This window comes from Electrophorus electricus, chromosome 10 (assembly GCF_013358815.1).
Source record: "Electrophorus electricus isolate fEleEle1 chromosome 10, fEleEle1.pri, whole genome shotgun sequence".
NCBI classification, from domain to species: domain Eukaryota; kingdom Metazoa; phylum Chordata; class Actinopteri; order Gymnotiformes; family Gymnotidae; genus Electrophorus; species Electrophorus electricus.
This window is the reverse complement of record NC_049544.1, coordinates 20,643,111-20,666,514: the sequence shown is the minus strand read 5'-3', so window position 1 is coordinate 20,666,514 and position 23,404 is coordinate 20,643,111. Positions and strand designations below refer to the sequence as shown.

Genomic DNA, 23,404 nt, shown 5'->3' with positions numbered 1-23,404 from the left:
GTCTTCATTCCCCTACATCCAGTGCTCTGACTTCTTTTTCTCCTCTCTCCTCAGTCCAAATTCATCAACTCCTGACTTTCAGAAATCCGACTCCATGTTCTCTGGATCCCGTTCCCTCCCTTATGTTCCAGACAATCTCAAGAGATTTGCTTCCTTTCATCTCTTTCATCATCAACAACTCTTCGCAATCAGTCTGGCTACGAACCGGCACATTTAACAGAAACTGCCTTCATAGCATTGAGGTAGAAACTTCATGCTGCTAAAGCAGTCAAACTGTAATATGTCTTGATTTTTCTGGACCTTTCGGAGGCCTTTGACACACATTCTCCTCTCTGTTCTCTCCAGCCTTGGTGTGACTGGCTCTGCATGGAAATGGTTTCAGTCCTATCTGGAGGGACGGTCCTATCAGGTAACATGGAGAAGATCCACATTCAAACCATGTAGACTCTCCACTGGTGTTTCCACAGGGCTCAGTATTAGCCCCTTTTCTATTCTCTTTGTTTACTCCTTCTGTAGCTGATGCATTATCTTCTCATGGCCTCTCCTACCACTGCTATGCCGATGACACCCAATGATTTCTTTCTTTTCCACCCTCCAACATGCACGTCTCCAGATGTATCTGAATTAATATCTTATCATTGCATGAATAGTGCACTCAGAGTGATATTGTTCTATGGATTCATTGACTTTATGCATTCAGTCACTAGTTGGCTTTTCAATTTGTTTTTGGGGAGAGGCTCATCTTTTCAACCAAGTATTTCTGCTTGAACATCAAATTAAATATCACTGGAAAGCCAGCTTTCAATAGTCAGTGGCCAAAGAAGCCTCTTGATTCAGTCCATTTTTAATGTCCAGTTTTGCAGATTATTATTCACCCTTGTTTCTCATTTCACACTACATATATAAACCCCACAGGAGCCCACGTTCAGTGCTTCACATTGATGGTGTGAGACACTTTTTTGCTGATGCCTTCACTCTGCTGTGTGATTCTAGCGCTTTTCTTCATTTTTTTTTTAAATTAAAAGTTATTTCCCTCACTTACAATTCACTCATGCTTCTCCAATGTCACATTTAATATATGGTAAGGCGAAGTTTTCAGAAGTTCTTAACATATTTTTGTTGTAATTAAATTAAATGTATCAGTTATATAGATTAACATTTTTACAAATATATTTTATTAACGCATTTGTTTTTAGTATAAAATGTGTTTGTAATTCGTTTAAAAATTTCAAAAATATCAATGTGTTTTCGTCCACCTTTGGTTAATAAAATTTAGAGCATGTAATGAACTTCTGAAGCTTAAGAAAACTAAAGAGAAAGCATAGATTTTCTCAATCTACGAAAGGATACGTCTTATACTGACCTCTTTTCCAATTCCAGCCAATATTTCTATTGGTTCAGAATAATGGCATTACCAAGAGATGTCGGTGTGCCGTCCGGATGACGGTACAAATTCGACTGTATTGCTCTTCGGATTCTCTGTTTGTTTGCAGTAGTGTAATATCTTCAAATGTTTTTCAGCATGAGGGTGTGAATGTAGACATCAGTCTACTGTCTAACTACACAAGAAGGAAGAAAGATGAGAGAGAGGGGAGAGTGTTGCCACTTCATGACTTTTGGGCATACCTTCACAGAGGCACGTTGTGCACACGGCACGATGGCACAGAAAACAGTCACAGAGAAAAAACTACAGAAGCATTTAACACAATTCTTAGGTTTAAATATATTCAAGGTAATATAAAACAGGATAGGAAACAAACTGAAATGAAACAATCATATAAGATATAAATTCCTTCAACACCAAGCCCTAATTTACTAGTACCTTAGAGTACTATAGTTTACTTAAATGCTAACTAATGCAACCTGTGTCTCCACCAAAGGCACAGAACAGACATATTTGAATTAAATTAAATAATAATTCACTTCAGCTACAGTGTTCCTTCTTCAGATGCTGTATAGAACTTCTGTAAAAGTGGGCTTGTTATTGAAGATGTCTGATTTACGTTTATGGCATTTAGCTGATGTTTTTATCTAAGAAACCTTACAATTCTGAATGAACACAACTTGAATAAGTGAAAATTAAAGGGCCTATTTAGGGGCCCAACAGTGACAACGGTCATACTTGAACTGCCAACCTTCTAATTACTAGTCAAGTACTGTAACCACTGAGCTACCAATGCCCCCTTGTGATGGCTAATGAAATACATAACAAATGAACTTAACTGAATTGGTTTATTTTACAAATATAGTTTTTTGACATACCCCATATCAAATTAGCATTCACTGCTTGATGAAACCAGAAAGTCAGGTTCCAATTTGTTGCAAGACAGTGGACAAACCCCCTCTGAATGTTTAACAATGGCATATCATCTGTTGGGTTCTGTCACTGATGGAATTCGGAAGCATTTTCACCTTAGCACACAGATAAGTATCAAATCAAATGCTGATGTCTCTGAAGTGAGTTTTTGGTCCACTGCATGTAGCATTTGCAGTAGTTTGATGAGCCATCTTAAGGTGTTTTTCACTAAGCCTCTTTCCGAGTACAGTGGTTCAGGAGACGAACAGCTTGTATATGGTCTAATTGCATCTGTGCTCAAAAATCCCATCATGAATATACAGTCTTCAGATCCTTCATTAATGCGTTTAGAGACAAACATATCCTGTTCCACCATATCATCCAGAAGATCCTTCTCAAGAGCCAGTTTTTCAGACTGGAGGTTGTTTCACTTTCTGGAACTTCTATTCAGTCACCTGAATTGAAGGATTCAGGTCTTCAGAGACATTGGACAAGAATAAAAGTAGATGGAACTAACATTAGTGACAGGGTTTCAACGACCACCTTAGTAGAGTGCATGATGGCTACGCTGGATATAGAGGGCCCAGGCCATATAAACTCTACTGAGAATTTATTTGCAGCAGCAAAGAGACTGGGTGACCTTTTCTCAAAGGGAGCCACTCACAGGTTCACCTGTGAATTTGGAAAAATGGTAACTCTTGTACTGGACCACAGAATGACCCACTTGAGAAGCAGCTCACATTCTGGTCTCGTGACAAGTATAGAACAGGTCAATCTGAAAGGACACAGAATCTCTGTACTCCCCTTATGTTTTATGTTATTAATATATCCCTTCCCTGCTTAAGCTTTCCTAAATAGCACAACAAACATGACTGTGGTTGCTGTACTTTCTAGTGTTATTGTATTATACATCCAGTGTCCCATGAAATGCATATACAGAAACGATCTGTGTGGGTGTACTAGTTCATGTTCCCAACTCCTCGCTTAGACCAGAGCCTACAGGTGGGCCCATAACCCACCTTTTCTGCAAACTTTATCGTACATGAAAGTTTGACTGCATCACCCTTAAGTAAAATGTCAGTGTAACCCTTTCTCTTTCTTTCGGAGGCCCTGCATTGTGTTAGATGGAATAAAGGCCACCAGGGAACGCAGAATTGTGCTGCAACAGCTGGTGGCGCTGTTGCTATTGGTCAACTTCTCTCTCTGGCTTGCGACAGTTAACGGTTGCTTCCAGAAATAAATCAGGAATCAAAACAGCTCCATTTCTTAGTGTCGCTGATCAAAGTTACAGGCAGTATTATCCCCTTCATGTACCAATTTACTTGCACTAGACAGCGCACATCAAACTAAAATTCACCAAAAAAGGGACAAATTCCAACCATTATACAAATTTTCCCCAAATTACAAAAACAGCCCTTTTGAGGGAGTGAATCCAGTACATGAACGCAGCCGATACCTCAAAACCCATAGGCAGCTTAGCTAGTTAAATTAGCAACTTGGTTAAGGGATCACAACAACAGACAAAAGAATTATTTCCCACCAAACAAATGACATATCTAATCTGTGCAAGACATTGCTGGATGTTAATGTTGTCTAATAATTCATGCGAATCCTTCACAACGTCAAAGTCAGCACGACTCTCCTTCAGAAAATAAAACTAAATGAAACCACAGAAGCAATGTGCGAAACAAATCATGCGCCACCCAGTGGCTCCAACTGGGAACACTACCAAAACCCAGTCTCAAATAAGCACCTTTATTTTACTACCATGTATTGTTGCCCCTTGCCTACATGTAGTCGACCATGAAGGAGTTTCCTGTTACAATGAGCTTTGGCAAGCCAAATCCGTTTGTTCACAAACTTTGCTTTGTAGCAATCACAAAATACAGGTTTCTCAGTAGGAGCTAACCAGTTCCTAATGGACATTCTCATTTTGAATAATGAAAGCAGATCAAAGGCAATAGTCAGACATTGGAATCATGAGTAGATCTTTATTTTTCCCTGAATGTTACTTCCAAGCATGAGTCACTAATTGCAGAGGTCTGTCTGACAGCATACAACATTGACCAGAGGAAGGCCCTGAAGCAGAAGGCAGTCAGACATTTTGATGCATTTCTTGTAGACAACTATGGAGACAAAACCAGACAAAGAACAGTGTCACAGCACAGCACCCTCCTCCTCATGTCTGTGTGGTGTGGGTGCCAACACTAGGCTCAATATGTTCCAGATTTGACAAACTTGGTTAAGTAATTCAATGAGAAGCTGGATGAGACTTACGTATGTTGGCCAGATTAAAAGTGACACAGGTATCTTTAGCAGATCCACATGTTTCAATGGTGTCTGGACATTTGCCACCAGGGATCAAGGGTACACAGTTGTTACATTGTAGGGCAGAACCTGCAAGTCAGGTAATGGGGAGCAATAAGGAGCAATCAATGTTGTATACAATACTAATCATGTGAAACAGGTATTCCCTAAAAGCTGAATTGGACCACTCACCACCCATCACCAGCAGGGCAAGAGCCAGCACCACAAACATGGTCCTCATTATTCTGCAGCACAACAATAAAATCAGTAAGAAGAAAACTCTCCTGCTTTCTTTTAGGGCAAGCCTGTAAAAGAAAACACATACATCTTTACCTGGAATGTTATGTAGTCAGGAAGCAATGTAGACTTTGCCCTTCAAGTTTTAACAACGCACCTGTTCACACTGCCTCTAAGTCCTCTTTAAAACAGTCTTCCTGTCATGGGACGGCCCCCTCCTCCTACACTCCTCCCTGTGTTTTTTGATCACCACGCCCCTACATTGTTAATTGGTCGTGTCACACCTGCCGTTCGTTATTGTCCTTGTTAGTGTGAGTGTGCCTGTTTGCTTGGTATTCCTGATTTTCACACAGACCACCACAACATCGGTCATTGCAGTCGACCCCCTCCACCTCTCAGACCATCACTTTGTGTTCTCTCTCTCTTCTCTTTCCATCCATACCTCCCCAACTTGTTCCTCCTCCTTCTGTCGCAATCTGCACTCCATCACTCCCTCTTCCCTTATTTCTACTATTTTTTTCATCCTTCCTCACCATGACTCTCTCTCTCTCTCTCTCTGGATACAGTTCAAATACTGTCATTTCTACACTCTCCTCATCAATGAATCTTCTGTGACTTCTCTCTTTCTCGACCTGCAAGATCTTCCCCACCTGCCCCCTGGCTAACAGAAACACTCCGATGCCACAAGAGAGCGCTAAGGACTGTAGAGGGGCGGTGGAGGAAAAGTCCTAAAATCAGACCTCATCTTATACCAGTCTCTTCTTTCCAAGTTCTCACTAGAAGTAACATCTGCAAAGTCATCCTAGTACAGACAAAAATTTGAACCATCAGCATCTGATCCACGCAAGCTTTTCACTATTTTTCTTCTTTCCTTATACCTCCCGCACCTCCTCCTTCCTCATCTCTTAATCCTGAGGATTTCATCAGATTCTTTGAGGAGAAGGTTGCAGCAATCCGCCGGTCCTTTTCCTCTGTTCCTGAGCAGTCTTCATTCCCCTACATCCAGTGCTCTGACTTCTTTTTCTCCTCTCTCCTCAGTCCAAATTCATCAACTCCTGACTTTCAGAAATCCGACTCCATGTTCTCTGGATCCCGTTCCCTCCCTTATGTTCCAGACAATCTCAAGAGATTTGCTTCCTTTCATCTCTTTCATCATCAACAACTCTTCGCAATCAGTCTGGCTACGAACCGGCACATTTAACAGAAACTGCCTTCATAGCATTGAGGTAGAAACTTCATGCTGCTAAAGCAGTCAAACTGTAATATGTCTTGATTTTTCTGGACCTTTCGGAGGCCTTTGACACACATTCTCCTCTCTGTTCTCTCCAGCCTTGGTGTGACTGGCTCTGCATGGAAATGGTTTCAGTCCTATCTGGAGGGACGGTCCTATCAGGTAACATGGAGAAGTTCCACATTCAAACCATGTAGACTCTCCACTGGTGTTTCCACAGGGCTCAGTATTAGCCCCTTTTCTATTCTCTTTGTTCACTCCTTCTGTAGCTGATGCATTATCTTCTCATGGCCTCTCCTACCACTGCTATGCCGATGACACCCAATGATTTCTTTCTTTTCCACCCTCCAACATGCACGTCTCCAGATGTATCTGAATTAATATCTTATCATTGCATGAATAGTGCACTCAGAGTGATATTGTTCTATGGATTCATTGACTTTATGCATTCAGTCACTAGTTTGCTTTTCAATTTATTTTTGGGGAGAAGCTCATCTTTTCAACCAAGTATTTCTGCTTGAACATCAAATTAAATATCACTGGAAAGCCAGCTTTCAATAGTCAATGGCCAAAGAAGCCTCTTGATTCAGTCCATTTTTAATGTCCAGTTTTGCAGATTATTATTCACCCTTGTTTCTCATTTCACACTACATATATAAACCCCACAGGAGCCCACGTTCAGTGCTTCACATTGATGGTGTGAGACACTTTTCTGCTGATGCCTTCACTCTGCTGTGTGATTCTAGCGCTTTTCTTCATTTTTTTTTTTTAAATTAAAAGTTATTTCCCTCACTTACAATTCACTCATGCTTCTCCAATGTCACATTTAGTATATGGTAAGGCGAAGTTTTCAGAAGTTCTTAACATATTTTTGTTGTAATTAAATTAAATGTATCAGTTATATAGATTAACATTTTTACAAATATATTTTATTAACGCATTTGTTTTTAGTATAAAATGTGTTTGTAATTCGTTTAAAAATTTCAAAAATATCAATGTGTTTTCGTCCACCTTTGGTTAATAAAATTTAGAGCATGTAATGAACTTCTGAAGCTTAAGAAAACTAAAGAGAAAGCATAGATTTTCTCAATCTACGAAAGGATACGTCTTATACTGACCTCTTTTCCAATTCCAGCCAATATTTCTATTGGTTCAGAATAATGGCATTACCAAAGAGATGTCGGTGTGCCGTCCGGATGACGGTACAAATTCGACTGTATTGCTCTTCGGATTCTCTGTTTGTTTGCAGTAGTGTAATATCTTCAAATGTTTTTCAGCATGAGGGTGTGAATGTAGACATCAGTCTACTGTCTAACTACACAAGAAGGAAGACAGATGAGAGAGAGGGGAGAGTGTTGCCACTTCATGACTTTTGGGCATACCTTCACAGAGGCACGTTGTGCACACGGCACGATGGCACAGAAAACAGTCACAGAGAAAAAACTACAGAAGCATTTAACACAATTCTTAGGTTTAAATATATTCAAGGTAATATAAAACAGGATTGGAAACAAACTGAAATGAAACAATCATATAAGATATAAATTCCTTCAACACCAAGCCCTAATTTACTAGTACCTTAGAGTACTATAGTTTACTTAAATGCTAACTAATGCAACCTGTGTCTCCACCAAAGGCACAGAACAGACATATTTGAATTAAATTAAATAATAATTCACTTCAGCTACAGTGTTCCTTCTTCAGATGCTGTATAGAACTTCTGTAAAAGTGGGCTTGTTATTGAAGATGTCTGATTTACGTTTATGGCATTTAGCTGATGTTTTTATCTAAGAAACCTTACAATTCTGAATGAACACAACTTGAATAAGTGAAAATTAAAGGGCCTATTTAGGGGCCCAACAGTGACAACGGTCATACTTGAACTGCCAACCTTCTAATTACTAGTCAAGTACTGTAACCACTGAGCTACCAATGCCCCCTTGTGATGGCTAATGAAATACATAACAAATGAACTTAACTGAATTGGTTTATTTTACAAATATAGTTTTTTGACATACCCCATATCAAATTAGCATTCACTGCTTGATGACACCAGAAAGTCAGGTTCCAATTTGTTGCAAGACAGTGGACAAACCCCCTCTGAATGTTTAACAATGGCATATCATCTGTTGGGTTCTGTCACTGATGGAATTCGGAAGCATTTTCACCTTAACACACAGATAAGTATCAAATCAAATGCTGATGTCTCTGAAGTGAGTTTTTGGTCCACTGCATGTAGCATTTGCAGTAGTTTGATGAGCCATCTTAAGGTGTTTTTCACTAAGCCTCTTTCCGAGTACAGTGGTTCAGGAGACGAACAGCTTGTATATGGTCTAATTGCATCTGTGCTCAAAAATCCCATCATGAATATACAGTCTTCAGATCCTTCATTAATGCGTTTAGAGACAAACATATCCTGTTCCACCATATCATCCAGAAGATCCTTCTCAAGAGCCAGTTTTTCAGACTGGAGGTTGTTTCACTTTCTGGAACTTCTATTCAGTCACCTGAATTGAAGGATTCAGGTCTTCAGAGACATTGGACAAGAATAAAAGTAGATGGAACTAACATTAGTGACAGGGTTTCAACGACCACCTTAGTAGAGTGCATGATGGCTACGCTGGATATAGAGGGCCCAGGCCATATAAACTCTACTGAGAATTTATTTGCAGCAGCAAAGAGACTGGGTGACCTTTTCTCAAAGGGAGCCACTCACAGGTTCACCTGTGAATTTGGAAAAATGGTAACTCTTGTACTGGACCACAGAATGACCCACTTGAGAAGCAGCTCACATTCTGGTCTCGTGACAAGTATAGAACAGGTCAATCTGAAAGGACACAGAATCTCTGTACTCCCCTTATGTTTTATGTTATTAATATATCCCTTCCCTGCTTAAGCTTTCCTAAATAGCACAACAAACATGACTGTGGTTGCTGTACTTTCTAGTGTTATTGTATTATACATCCAGTGTCCCATGAAATGCATATACAGAAACGATCTGTGTGGGTGTACTAGTTCATGTTCCCAACTCCTCGCTTAGACCAGAGCCTACAGGTGGGCCCATAACCCACCTTTTCTGCAAACTTTATCGTACATGAAAGTTTGACTGCATCACCCTTAAGTAAAATGTCAGTGTAACCCTTTCTCTTTCTTTCGGAGGCCCTGCATTGTGTTAGATGGAATAAAGGCCACCAGGGAACGCAGAATTGTGCTGCAACAGCTGGTGGCGCTGTTGCTATTGGTCAACTTCTCTCTCTGGCTTGCGACAGTTAACGGTTGCTTCCAGAAATAAATCAGGAATCAAAACAGCTCCATTTCTTAGTGTCGCTGATCAAAGTTACAGGCAGTATTATCCCCTTCATGTACCAATTTACTTGCACTAGACAGCGCACATCAAACTAAAATTCACCAAAAAAGGGACAAATTCCAACCATTATACAAATTTTCCCCAAATTACAAAAACAGCCCTTTTGAGGGAGTGAATCCAGTACATGAACGCAGCCGATACCTCAAAACCCATAGGCAGCTTAGCTAGTTAAATTAGCAACTTGGTTAAGGGATCACAACAACAGACAAAAGAATTATTTCCCACCAAACAAATGACATATCTAATCTGTGCAAGACATTGCTGGATGTTAATGTTGTCTAATAATTCATGCGAATCCTTCACAACGTCAAAGTCAGCACGACTCTCCTTCAGAAAATAAAACTAAATGAAACCACAGAAGCAATGTGCGAAACAAATCATGCGCCACCCAGTGGCTCCAACTGGGAACACTACCAAAACCCAGTCTCAAATAAGCACCTTTATTTTACTACCATGTATTGTTGCCCCTTGCCTACATGTAGTCGACCATGAAGGAGTTTCCTGTTACAATGAGCTTTGGCAAGCCAAATCCGTTTGTTCACAAACTTTGCTTTGTAGCAATCACAAAATACAGGTTTCTCAGTAGGAGCTAACCAGTTCCTAATGGACATTCTCATTTTGAATAATGAAAGCAGATCAAAGGCAATAGTCAGACATTGGAATCATGAGTAGATCTTTATTTTTCCCTGAATGTTACTTCCAAGCATGAGTCACTAATTGCAGAGGTCTGTCTGACAGCATACAACATTGACCAGAGGAAGGCCCTGAAGCAGAAGGCAGTCAGACATTTTGATGCATTTCTTGTAGACAACTATGGAGACAAAACCAGACAAAGAACAGTGTCACAGCACAGCACCCTCCTCCTCATGTCTGTGTGGTGTGGGTGCCAACACTAGGCTCAATATGTTCCAGATTTGACAAACTTGGTTAAGTAATTCAATGAGAAGCTGGATGAGACTTACGTATGTTGGCCAGATTAAAAGTGACACAGGTATCTTTAGCAGATCCACATGTTTCGATGGTGTCTGGACATTTGCCACCAGGGATCAAGGGTACACAGTTGTTACATTGTAGGGCAGAACCTGCAAGTCAGGTAATGGGGAGCAATAAGGAGCAATCAATGTTGTATACAATACTAATCATGTGAAACAGGTATTCCCTAAAAGCTGAATTGGACCACTCACCACCCATCACCAGCAGGGCAAGAGCCAGCACCACAAACATGGTCCTCATTATTCTGCAGCACAACAATAAAATCAGTAAGAAGAAAACTCTCCTGCTTTCTTTTAGGGCAAGCCTGTAAAAGAAAACACATACATCTTTACCTGGAACGTTATGTAGTCAGGAAGCAATGTAGACTTTGCCCTTCAAGTTTTAACAACGCACCTGTTCACACTGCCGCTAAGTCCTCTTTAAAACAGTCTTCCTGTCATGGGACGGCCCCCTCCTCCTACACTCCTCCCTGTGTTTTTTGATCACCACGCCCCTACATTGTTAATTGGTCGTGTCACACCTGCCGTTCGTTATTGTCTTTGTTAGTGTGAGTGTGCCTGTTTGCTTGGCATTCCTGATTTTCACACAGACCACCACAACATCGGTCATTGCAGTCGACCCCCTCCACCTCTCAGACCATCACTTTGTGTTCTCTCTCTCTCTTCTCTTTCCATCCATACCTCCCCATCTTGTTCCTCCTCCTTCTGTCGCAATCTGCACTCCATCACTCCCTCTTCCCTTATTTCTACTATTTTTTTCATCCTTCCTCACCATGACTCTCTCTCTCTCTCTCTCTCTGGATACAGTTCAAATACTGTCATTTCTACACTCTCCTCATCAATGAATCTTCTGTGACTTCTCTCTTTCTCGACCTGCAAGATCTTCCCCACCTGCCCCCTGGCTAACAGAAACACTCCGATGCCACAAGAGAGCGCTAAGGACTGTAGAGGGGCGGTGGAGGAAAAGTCCTAAAATCAGATCTCATCTTATACCAGTCTCTTCTTTCCAAGTTCTCACTAGAAGTAACATCTGCAAAGTCATCCTAGTACAGACAAAAATTTGAACCATCAGCATCTGATCCACGCAAGCTTTTCACTATTTTTCTTCTTTCCTTATACCTCCCGCACCTCCTCCTTCCTCATCTCTTAATCCTGAGGATTTCATCAGATTCTTTGAGGAGAAGGTTGCAGCAATCCACTGGTCCTTTTCCTCTGTTCCTGAGCAGTCTTCATTCCCCTACATCCAGTGCTCTGACTTCTTTTTCTCCTCTCTCCTCAGTCCAAATTCATCAACTCCTGACTTTCAGAAATCCGACTCCATGTTCTCTGGATCCCGTTCCCTCCCTTATGTTCCAGACAATCTCAAGAGATTTGCTTCCTTTCATCTCTTTCATCATCAACAACTCTTCGCAATCAGTCTGGCTACGAACCGGCACATTTAACAGAAACTGCCTTCATAGCATTGAGGTAGAAACTTCATGCTGCTAAAGCAGTCAAACTGTAATATGTCTTGATTTTTCTGGACCTTTCGGAGGCCTTTGACACACATTCTCCTCTCTGTTCTCTCCAGCCTTGGTGTGACTGGCTCTGCATGGAAATGGTTTCAGTCCTATCTGGAGGGACGGTCCTATCAGGTAACATGGAGAAGTTCCACATTCAAACCATGTAGACTCTCCACTGGTGTTTCCACAGGGCTCAGTATTAGCCCCTTTTCTATTCTCTTTGTTTACTCCTTCTGTAGCTGATGCATTTTCTTCTGATGGCCTGATGATTGCATGAATAGTGCACTCAGAGTGATATTGTTCTATGGATTCATTGACTTTATGCATTCAGTCACTAGTTTGCTTTTCAATTTATTTTTGGGGAGAAGCTCATCTTTTCAACCAAGTATTTCTGCTTGAACATCAAATTAAATATCACTGGAAAGCCAGCTTTCAATAGTCAATGGCCAAAGAAGCCTCTTGATTCAGTCCATTTTTAATGTCCAGTTTTGCAGATTATTATTCACCCTTGTTGCTCATTTCACACTACATATATAAACCCCACAGGAGCCCACGTTCAGTGCTTCACATTGATGGTGTGAGACACTTTTCTGCTGATGCCTTCACTCTGCTGTGTGATTCTAGCGCTTTTCTTCATTTTTTTTTTAAAATTAAAAGTTATTTCCCTCACTTACAATTCACTCATGCTTCTCCAATGTCACATTTAGTATATGGTAAGGCGAAGTTTTCAGAAGTTCTTAACATATTTTTGTTGTAATTAAATTAAATGTATCAGTTATATAGATTAACATTTTTACAAATATATTTTATTAACGCATTTGTTTTTAGTATAAAATGTGTTTGTAATTCGTTTAAAAATTTCAAAAATATCAATGTGTTTTCGTCCACCTTTGGTTAATAAAATTTAGAGCATGTAATGAACTTCTGAAGCTTAAGAAAACTAAAGAGAAAGCATAGATTTTCTCAATCTACGAAAGGATACGTCTTATACTGACCTCTTTTCCAATTCCAGCCAATATTTCTATTGGTTCAGAATAATGGCATTACCAAAGAGATGTCGGTGTGCCGTCCGGATGACGGTACAAATTCGACTGTATTGCTCTTCGGATTCTCTGTTTGTTTGCAGAAGTGTAATATCTTCAAATGTTTTTCAGCATGAGGGTGTGAATGTAGACATCAGTCTACTGTCTAACTACACAAGAAGGAAGACAGATGAGAGAGAGGGGAGAGTGTTGCCACTTCATGACTTTTGGGCATACCTTCACAGAGGCACGTTGTGCACACGGCACGATGGCACAGAAAACAGTCACAGAGAAAAAACTACAGAAGCATTTAACACAATTCTTAGGTTTAAATATATTCAAGGTAATATAAAACAGGATAGGAAACAAACTGAAATGAAACAATCATATAAGATATAAATTCCTTCAACACCAAGCCCTAATTTACTAGTACCTTAGAGTACTATAGTTTACTTAAATGCTAACTAATGCAACCTGTGTCTCCACCAAAGGCACAGAACAGACATATTTGAATTAAATTAAATAATAATTCACTTCAGCTACAGTGTTCCTTCTTCAGATGCTGTATAGAACTTCTGTAAAAGTGGGCTTGTTATTGAAGATGTCTGATTTACGTTTATGGCATTTAGCTGATGTTTTTATCTAAGAAACCTTACAATTCTGAATGAACACAACTTGAATAAGTGAAAATTAAAGGGCCTATTTAGGGGCCCAACAGTGACAACGGTCATACTTGAACTGCCAACCTTCTAATTACTAGTCAAGTACTGTAACCACTGAGCTACCAATGCCCCCTTGTGATGGCTAATGAAATACATAACAAATGAACTTAACTGAATTGGTTTATTTTACAAATATAGTTTTTTGACATACCCCATATCAAATTAGCATTCACTGCTTGATGACACCAGAAAGTCAGGTTCCAATTTGTTGCAAGACAGTGGACAAACCCCCTCTGAATGTTTAACAATGGCATATCATCTGTTGGGTTCTGTCACTGATGGAATTCGGAAGCATTTTCACCTTAACACACAGATAAGTATCAAATCAAATGCTGATGTCTCTGAAGTGAGTTTTTGGTCCACTGCATGTAGCATTTGCAGTAGTTTGATGAGCCATCTTAAGGTGTTTTTCACTAAGCCTCTTTCCGAGTACAGTGGTTCAGGAGACGAACAGCTTGTATATGGTCTAATTGCATCTGTGCTCAAAAATCCCATCATGAATATACAGTCTTCAGATCCTTCATTAATGCGTTTAGAGACAAACATATCCTGTTCCACCATATCATCCAGAAGATCCTTCTCAAGAGCCAGTTTTTCAGACTGGAGGTTGTTTCACTTTCTGGAACTTCTATTCAGTCACCTGAATTGAAGGATTCAGGTCTTCAGAGACATTGGACAAGAATAAAAGTAGATGGAACTAACATTAGTGACAGGGTTTCAACGACCACCTTAGTAGAGTGCATGATGGCTACGCTGGATATAGAGGGCCCAGGCCATATAAACTCTACTGAGAATTTATTTGCAGCAGCAAAGAGACTGGGTGACCTTTTCTCAAAGGGAGCCACTCACAGGTTCACCTGTGAATTTGGAAAAATGGTAACTCTTGTACTGGACCACAGAATGACCCACTTGAGAAGCAGCTCACATTCTGGTCTCGTGACAAGTATAGAACAGGTCAATCTGAAAGGACACAGAATCTCTGTACTCCCCTTATGTTTTATGTTATTAATATATCCCTTCCCTGCTTAAGCTTTCCTAAATAGCACAACAAACATGACTGTGGTTGCTGTACTTTCTAGTGTTATTGTATTATACATCCAGTGTCCCATGAAATGCATATACAGAAACGATCTGTGTGGGTGTACTAGTTCATGTTCCCAACTCCTCGCTTAGACCAGAGCCTACAGGTGGGCCCATAACCCACCTTTTCTGCAAACTTTATCGTACATGAAAGTTTGACTGCATCACCCTTAAGTAAAATGTCAGTGTAACCCTTTCTCTTTCTTTCGGAGGCCCTGCATTGTGTTAGATGGAATAAAGGCCACCAGGGAACGCAGAATTGTGCTGCAACAGCTGGTGGCGCTGTTGCTATTGGTCAACTTCTCTCTCTGGCTTGCGACAGTTAACGGTTGCTTCCAGAAATAAATCAGGAATCAAAACAGCTCCATTTCTTAGTGTCGCTGATCAAAGTTACAGGCAGTATTATCCCCTTCATGTACCAATTTACTTGCACTAGACAGCGCACATCAAACTAAAATTCACCAAAAAAGGGACAAATTCCAACCATTATACAAATTTTCCCCAAATTACAAAAACAGCCCTTTTGAGGGAGTGAATCCAGTACATGAACGCAGCCGATACCTCAAAACCCATAGGCAGCTTAGCTAGTTAAATTAGCAACTTGGTTAAGGGATCACAACAACAGACAAAAGAATTATTTCCCACCAAACAAATGACATATCTAATCTGTGCAAGACATTGCTGGATGTTAATGTTGTCTAATAATTCATGCGAATCCTTCACAACGTCAAAGTCAGCACGACTCTCCTTCAGAAAATAAAACTAAATGAAACCACAGAAGCAATGTGCGAAACAAATCATGCGCCACCCAGTGGCTCCAACTGGGAACACTACCAAAACCCAGTCTCAAATAAGCACCTTTATTTTACTACCATGTATTGTTGCCCCTTGCCTACATGTAGTCGACCATGAAGGAGTTTCCTGTTACAATGAGCTTTGGCAAGCCAAATCCGTTTGTTCACAAACTTTGCTTTGTAGCAATCACAAAATACAGGTTTCTCAGTAGGAGCTAACCAGTTCCTAATGGACATTCTCATTTTGAATAATGAAAGCAGATCAAAGGCAATAGTCAGACATTGGAATCATGAGTAGATCTTTATTTTTCCCTGAATGTTACTTCCAAGCATGAGTCACTAATTGCAGAGGTCTGTCTGACAGCATACAACATTGACCAGAGGAAGGCCCTGAAGCAGAAGGCAGTCAGACATTTTGATGCATTTCTTGTAGACAACTATGGAGACAAAACCAGACAAAGAACAGTGTCACAGCACAGCACCCTCCTCCTCATGTCTGTGTGGTGTGGGTGCCAACACTAGGCTCAATATGTTCCAGATTTGACAAACTTGGTTAAGTAATTCAATGAGAAGCTGGATGAGACTTACGTATGTTGGCCAGATTAAAAGTGACACAGGTATCTTTAGCAGATCCACATGTTTCAATGGTGTCTGGACATTTGCCACCAGGGATCAAGGGTACACAGTTGTTACATTGTAGGGCAGAACCTGCAAGTCAGGTAATGGGGAGCAATAAGGAGCAATCAATGTTGTATACAATACTAATCATGTGAAACAGATATTCCCTAAAAGCTGAATTGGACCACTCACCACCCATCACCAGCAGGGCAAGAGCCAGCACCACAAACATGGTCCTCATTATTCTGCAGCACAACAATAAAATCAGTAAGAAGAAAACTCTCCTGCTTTCTTTTAGGGCAAGCCTGTAAAAGAAAACACATACATCTTTACCTGGAATGTTATGTAGTCAGGAAGCAATGTAGACTTTGCCCTTCAAGTTTTAACAACGCACCTGTTCACACTGCCTCTAAGTCCTCTTTAAAACAGTCTTCCTGTCATGGGACGGCCCCCTCCTCCTACACTCCTCCCTGTGTTTTTTGATCACCACGCCCCTACATTGTTAATTGGTCGTGTCACACCTGCCGTTCGTTATTGTCCTTGTTAGTGTGAGTGTGCCTGTTTGCTTGGTATTCCTGATTTTCACACAGACCACCACAACATCGGTCATTGCAGTCGACCCCCTCCACCTCTCAGACCATCACTTTGTGTTCTCTCTCTCTTCTCTTTCCATCCATACCTCCCCAACTTGTTCCTCCTCCTTCTGTCGCAATCTGCACTCCATCACTCCCTCTTCCCTTATTTCTACTATTTTTTTCATCCTTCCTCACCATGACTCTCTCTCTCTCTCTCTGGATACAGTTCAAATACTGTCATTTCTACACTCTCCTCATCAATGAATCTTCTGTGACTTCTCTCTTCTCGACCTGCAAGATCTTCCCCACCTGCCCCCTGGCTAACAGAAACACTCCGATGCCACAGGAGAGCGCTAAGGACTGTAGAGGGGCGGTGGAGGAAAAGTCCTAAAATCAGACCTCATCTTATACCAGTCTCTTCTTTCCAAGTTCTCACTAGAAGTAACATCTGCAAAGTCATCCTAGTACAGACAAAAATTTGAACCATCAGCATCTGATCCACGCAAGCTTTTCACTATTTTTCTTCTTTCCTTATACCTCCCGCACCTCCTCCTTCCTCATCTCTTAATCCTGAGGATTTCATCAGATTCTTTGAGGAGAAGGTTGCAGCAATCCGCCGGTCCTTTTCCTCTGTTCCTGAGCAGTCTTCATTCCCCTACATCCAGTGCTCTGACTTCTTTTTCTCCTCTCTCCTCAGTCCAAATTCATCAACTCCTGACTTTCAGAAATCCGACTCCATGTTCTCTGGATCCCGTTCCCTCCCTTATGTTCCAGACAATCTCAAGAGATTTGCTTCCTTTCATCTCTTTCATCATCAACAAATTCTTCGCAATCAGTCTGGCTACGAACCGGCACATTTAACAGAAACTGCCTTCATAGCATTGAGGTAGAAACTTCATGCTGCTAAAGCAGTCAAACTGTAATATGTCTTGATTTTTCTGGACCTTTCGGAGGCCTTTGACACACATTCTCCTCTCTGTTCTCTCCAGCCTTGGTGTGACTGGCTCTGCATGGAAATGGTTTCAGTCCTATCTGGAGGGACGGTCCTATCAGGTAACATGGAGAAGATCCACATTCAAACCATGTAGACTCTCCACCGGTGTTTCCACAGGGCTCAGTATTAGCCCCTTTTCTATTCTCTTTGTTTACTCCTTCTGTAGCTGATGCATTTTCTTCTGATGGCCTGATGATTGCATGAATAGTGCACTCAGAGTGATATTGTTCTATGGATTCATTGACTTTATGCATTCAGTCACTAGTTGGCTTTTCAATTTGTTTTTGGGGAGAGGCTCATCTTTTCAACCAAGTATTTCTGCTTGAACATCAAATTAAATATCACTGGAAAGCCAGCTTTCAATAGTCAGTGGCCAAAGAAGCCTCTTGATTCAGTCCATTTTTAATGTCCAGTTTTGCAGATTATTATTCACCCTTGTTTCTCATTTCACACTACATATATAAACCCCACAGGAGCCCACGTTCAGTGCTTCACATTGATGGTGTGAGACACTTTTTTGCTGATGCCTTCACTCTGCTGTGTGATTCTAGCGCTTTTCTTCATTTTTTTTTTAAATTAAAAGTTATTTCCCTCACTTACAATTCACTCATGCTTCTCCAATGTCACATTTAATATATGGTAAGGCGAAGTTTTCAGAAGTTCTTAACATATTTTTGTTGTAATTAAATTAAATGTATCAGTTATATAGATTAACATTTTTACAAATATATTTTATTAACGCATTTGTTTTTAGTATAAAATGTGTTTGTAATTCGTTTAAAAATTTCAAAAATATCAATGTGTTTTCGTCCACCTTTGGTTAATAAAATTTAGAGCATGTAATGAACTTCTGAAGCTTAAGAAAACTAAAGAGAAAGCTTAGATTTTCTCAATCTACGAAAGGATACGTCTTATACTGACCTCTTTTCCAATTCCAGCCAATATTTCTATTGGTTCAGAATAATGGCATTACCAAAGAGATGTCGGTGTGCCGTCCGGATGACGGTACAAATTCGACTGTATTGCTCTTCGGATTCTCTGTTTGTTTGCAGTAGTGTAATATCTTCAAATGTTTTTCAGCATGAGGGTGTGAATGTAGACATCAGTCTACTGTCTAACTACACAAGAAGGAAGAAAGATGAGAGAGAGGGGAGAGTGTTGCCACTTCATGACTTTTGGGCATACCTTCACAGAGGCACGTTGTGCACACGGCACGATGGCACAGAAAACAGTCACAGAGAAAAAACTACAGAAGCATTTAACACAATTCTTAGGTTTAAATATATTCAAGGTAATATAAAACAGGATAGGAAACAAACTGAAATGAAACAATCATATAAGATATAAATTCCTTCAACACCAAGCCCTAATTTACTAGTACCTTAGAGTACTATAGTTTACTTAAATGCTAACTAATGCAACCTGTGTCTCCACCAAAGGCACAGAACAGACATATTTGAATTAAATTAAATAATAATTCACTTCAGCTACAGTGTTCCTTCTTCAGATGCTGTATAGAACTTCTGTAAAAGTGGGCTTGTTATTGAAGATGTCTGATTTACGTTTATGGCATTTAGCTGATGTTTTTATCTAAGAAACCTTACAATTCTGAATGAACACAACTTGAATAAGTGAAAATTAAAGGGCCTATTTAGGGGCCCAACAGTGACAACGGTCATACTTGAACTGCCAACCTTCTAATTACTAGTCAAGTACTGTAACCACTGAGCTACCAATGCCCCCTTGTGATGGCTAATGAAATACATAACAAATGAACTTAACTGAATTGGTTTATTTTACAAATATCGTTTTTTGACATACCCCATATCAAATTAGCATTCACTGCTTGATGACACCAGAAAGTCAGGTTCCAATTTGTTGCAAGACAGTGGACAAACCCCCTCTGAATGTTTAACAATGGCATATCATCTGTTGGGTTCTGTCACTGATGGAATTCGGAAGCATTTTCACCTTAACACACAGATAAGTATCAAATCAAATGCTGATGTCTCTGAAGTGAGTTTTTGGTCCACTGCATGTAGCATTTGCAGTAGTTTGATGAGCCATCTTAAGGTGTTTTTCACTAAGCCTCTTTCCGAGTACAGTGGTTCAGGAGACGAACAGCTTGTATATGGTCTAATTGCATCTGTGCTCAAAAATCCCATCATGAATATACAGTCTTCAGATCCTTCATTAATGCGTTTAGAGACAAACATATCCTGTTCCACCATATCATCCAGAAGATCCTTCTCAAGAGCCAGTTTTTCAGACTGGAGGTTGTTTCACTTTCTGGAACTTCTATTCAGTCACCTGAATTGAAGGATTCAGGTCTTCAGAGACATTGGACAAGAATAAAAGTAGATGGAACTAACATTAGTGACAGGGTTTCAACGACCACCTTAGTAGAGTGCATGATGGCTACGCTGGATATAGAGGGCCCAGGCCATATAAACTCTACTGAGAATTTATTTGCAGCAGCAAAGAGACTGGGTGACCTTTTCTCAAAGGGAGCCACTCACAGGTTCACCTGTGAATTTGGAAAAATGGTAACTCTTGTACTGGACCACAGAATGACCCACTTGAGAAGCAGCTCACATTCTGGTCTCGTGACAAGTATAGAACAGGTCAATCTGAAAGGACACAGAATCTCTGTACTCCCCTTATGTTTTATGTTATTAATATATCCCTTCCCTGCTTAAGCTTTCCTAAATAGCACAACAAACATGACTGTGGTTGCTGTACTTTCTAGTGTTATTGTATTATACATCCAGTGTCCCATGAAATGCATATACAGAAACGATCTGTGTGGGTGTACTAGTTCATGTTCCCAACTCCTCGCTTAGACCAGAGCCTACAGGTGGGCCCATAACCCACCTTTTCTGCAAACTTTATCGTACATGAAAGTTTGACTGCATCACCCTTAAGTAAAATGTCAGTGTAACCCTTTCTCTTTCTTTCGGAGGCCCTGCATTGTGTTAGATGGAATAAAGGCCACCAGGGAACGCAGAATTGTGCTGCAACAGCTGGTGGCGCTGTTGCTATTGGTCAACTTCTCTCTCTGGCTTGCGACAGTTAACGGTTGCTTCCAGAAATAAATCAGGAATCAAAACAGCTCCATTTCTTAGTGTCGCTGATCAAAGTTACAGGCAGTATTATCCCCTTCATGTACCAATTTACTTGCACTAGACAGCGCACATCAAACTAAAATTCACCAAAAAAGGGACAAATTCCAACCATTATACAAATTTTCCCCAAATTACAAAAACAGCCCTTTTGAGGGAGTGAATCCAGTACATGAACGCAGCCGATACCTCAAAACCCATAGGCAGCTTAGCTAGTTAAATTAGCAACTTGGTTAAGGGATCACAACAACAGACAAAAGAATTATTTCCCACCAAACAAATGACATATCTAATCTGTGCAAGACATTGCTGGATGTTAATGTTGTCTAATAATTCATGCGAATCCTTCACAACGTCAAAGTCAGCACGACTCTCCTTCAGAAAATAAAACTAAATGAAACCACAGAAGCAATGTGCGAAACAAATCATGCGCCACCCAGTGGCTCCAACTGGGAACACTACCAAAACCCAGTCTCAAATAAGCACCTTTATTTTACTACCATGTATTGTTGCCCCTTGCCTACATGTAGTCGACCATGAAGGAGTTTCCTGTTACAATGAGCTTTGGCAAGCCAAATCCGTTTGTTCACAAACTTTGCTTTGTAGCAATCACAAAATACAGGTTTCTCAGTAGGAGCTAACCAGTTCCTAATGGACATTCTCATTTTGAATAATGAAAGCAGATCAAAGGCAATAGTCAGACATTGGAATCATGAGTAGATCTTTATTTTTCCCTGAATGTTACTTCCAAGCATGAGTCACTAATTGCAGAGGTCTGTCTGACAGCATACAACATTGACCAGAGGAAGGCCCTGAAGCAGAAGGCAGTCAGACATTTTGATGCATTTCTTGTAGACAACTATGGAGACAAAACCAGACAAAGAACAGTGTCACAGCACAGCACCCTCCTCCTCATGTCTGTGTGGTGTGGGTGCCAACACTAGGCTCAATATGTTCCAGATTTGACAAACTTGGTTAAGTAATTCAATGAAAAGCTGGATGAGACTTACGTATGTTGGCCAGATTAAAAGTGACACAGGTATCTTTAGCAGATCCACATGTTTCAATGGTGTCTGGACATTTGCCACCAGGGATCAAGGGTACACAGTGGTTACATTGTAGGGCAGAACCTGCAAGTCAGGTAATGGGGAGCAATAAGGAGCAATCAATGTTGTATACAATACTAATCATGTGAAACAGGTATTCCCTAAAAGCTGAATTGGACCACTCACCACCCATCACCAGCAGGGCAAGAGCCAGCACCACAAACATGGTCCTCATTATTCTGCAGCACAACAATAAAATCAGAAAGAAGAAAACTCTCCTGCTTTCTTTTAGGGCAAGCCTGTAAAAGAAAACACATACATCTTTACCTGGAACGTTATGTAGTCAGGAAGCAATGTAAACTTTGCCCTTCAAGTTTTAACAACGCACCTGTTCACACTGCCGCTAAGTCCTCTTTAAAACAGTCTTCCTGTCATGGGACGGCCCCCTCCTCCTACACTCCTCCCTGTGTTTTTTGATCACCACGCCCCTACATTGTTAATTGGTCGTGTCACACCTGCCGTTCGTTATTGTCTTTGTTAGTGTGAGTGTGCCTGTTTGCTTGGCATTCCTGATTTTCACACAGACCACCACAACATCGGTCATTGCAGTCGACCCCCTCCACCTCTCAGACCATCACTTTGTGTTCTCTCTCTCTTCTCTTTCCATCCATACCTCCCCAACTTGTTCCTCCTCCTTCTGTCGCAATCTGCACTCCATCACTCCCTCTTCCCTTATTTCTACTATTTTTTTCATCCTTCCTCACCATGACTCTCTCTCTCTCTCTCTCTCTGGATACAGTTCAAATACTGTCATTTCTACACTCTCCTCATCAATGAATCTTCTGTGACTTCTCTCTTTTTGACCTGCAAGATCTTCCCCACCTGCCCCCTGGCTAACAGAAACACTCCGATGCCACAAGAGAGCGCTAAGGACTGTAGAGGGGCGGTGGAGGAAAAGTCCTAAAATCAGATCTCATCTTATACCAGTCTCTTCTTTCCAAGTTCTCACTAGAAGTAACATCTGCAAAGTCATCCTAGTACAGACAAAAATTTGAACCATCAGCATCTGATCCACGCAAGCTTTTCACTATTTTTCTTCTTTCCTTATCCCTCCCCCACCTCCTCCTTCCTCATCTCTTAATCCTGAGGATTTCATCAGATTCTTTGAGGAGAAGGTTGCAGCAATCCGCCGGTCCTTTTCCTCTGTTCCTGAGCAGTCTTCATTCCCCTACATCCAGTGCTCTGACTTCTTTTTCTCCTCTCTCCTCAGTCCAAATTCATCAACTCCTGACTTTCAGAAATCCGACTCCATGTTCTCTGGATCCCGTTCCCTCCCTTATGTTCCAGACAATCTCAAGAGATTTGCTTCCTTTCATCTCTTTCATCATCAACAACTCTTCGCAATCAGTCTGGCTACGAACCGGCACATTTAACAGAAACTGCCTTCATAGCATTGAGGTAGAAACTCCATGCTGCTAAAGCAGTCAAACTGTAATATG

General features: G+C 40.7%; 2 protein-coding genes and 2 long non-coding RNA genes across 4 annotated transcripts; all 4 read right to left on the bottom strand.

Moving 5' to 3' along the window:
- Positions 1-4,267: 4,267 nt before the first annotated feature.
- LOC118242156 lies at positions 4,268-5,011 on the bottom strand. Its single transcript, XR_004776599.1, has 4 exons — positions 4,937-5,011; positions 4,796-4,848; positions 4,574-4,693; positions 4,268-4,422 (listed from the first exon to the last, which is right to left on the bottom strand). It is a non-coding gene; the product is annotated as an uncharacterized LOC118242156 (long non-coding RNA).
- A 5,083-nt stretch (positions 5,012-10,094) lies between these two features.
- Positions 10,095-10,796, bottom strand: LOC118242151 (lymphocyte antigen 6B-like). The gene is made up of 4 exons (XM_035530922.1): positions 10,756-10,796; positions 10,623-10,675; positions 10,401-10,520; positions 10,095-10,249 (listed from the first exon to the last, which is right to left on the bottom strand). The coding sequence occupies exons 2-4, from the start codon at positions 10,669-10,671 to the stop codon at positions 10,152-10,154; spliced, it is 267 nt and encodes an 88-aa protein (XP_035386815.1). The 5' UTR covers positions 10,672-10,675; positions 10,756-10,796; the 3' UTR covers positions 10,095-10,151.
- Positions 10,797-15,832: 5,036 nt separating this feature from the next.
- Positions 15,833-16,576, bottom strand: LOC118242155. The gene is made up of 4 exons (XR_004776598.1): positions 16,502-16,576; positions 16,361-16,413; positions 16,139-16,258; positions 15,833-15,987 (listed from the first exon to the last, which is right to left on the bottom strand). It is a non-coding gene; the product is annotated as an uncharacterized LOC118242155 (long non-coding RNA).
- Positions 16,577-21,563: 4,987 nt separating this feature from the next.
- LOC118242150 (lymphocyte antigen 6B-like) lies at positions 21,564-22,265 on the bottom strand. The gene is made up of 4 exons (XM_035530921.1): positions 22,225-22,265; positions 22,092-22,144; positions 21,870-21,989; positions 21,564-21,718 (listed from the first exon to the last, which is right to left on the bottom strand). The coding sequence occupies exons 2-4, from the start codon at positions 22,138-22,140 to the stop codon at positions 21,621-21,623; spliced, it is 267 nt and encodes an 88-aa protein (XP_035386814.1). The 5' UTR covers positions 22,141-22,144; positions 22,225-22,265; the 3' UTR covers positions 21,564-21,620.
- Positions 22,266-23,404: the final 1,139 nt, after the last annotated feature.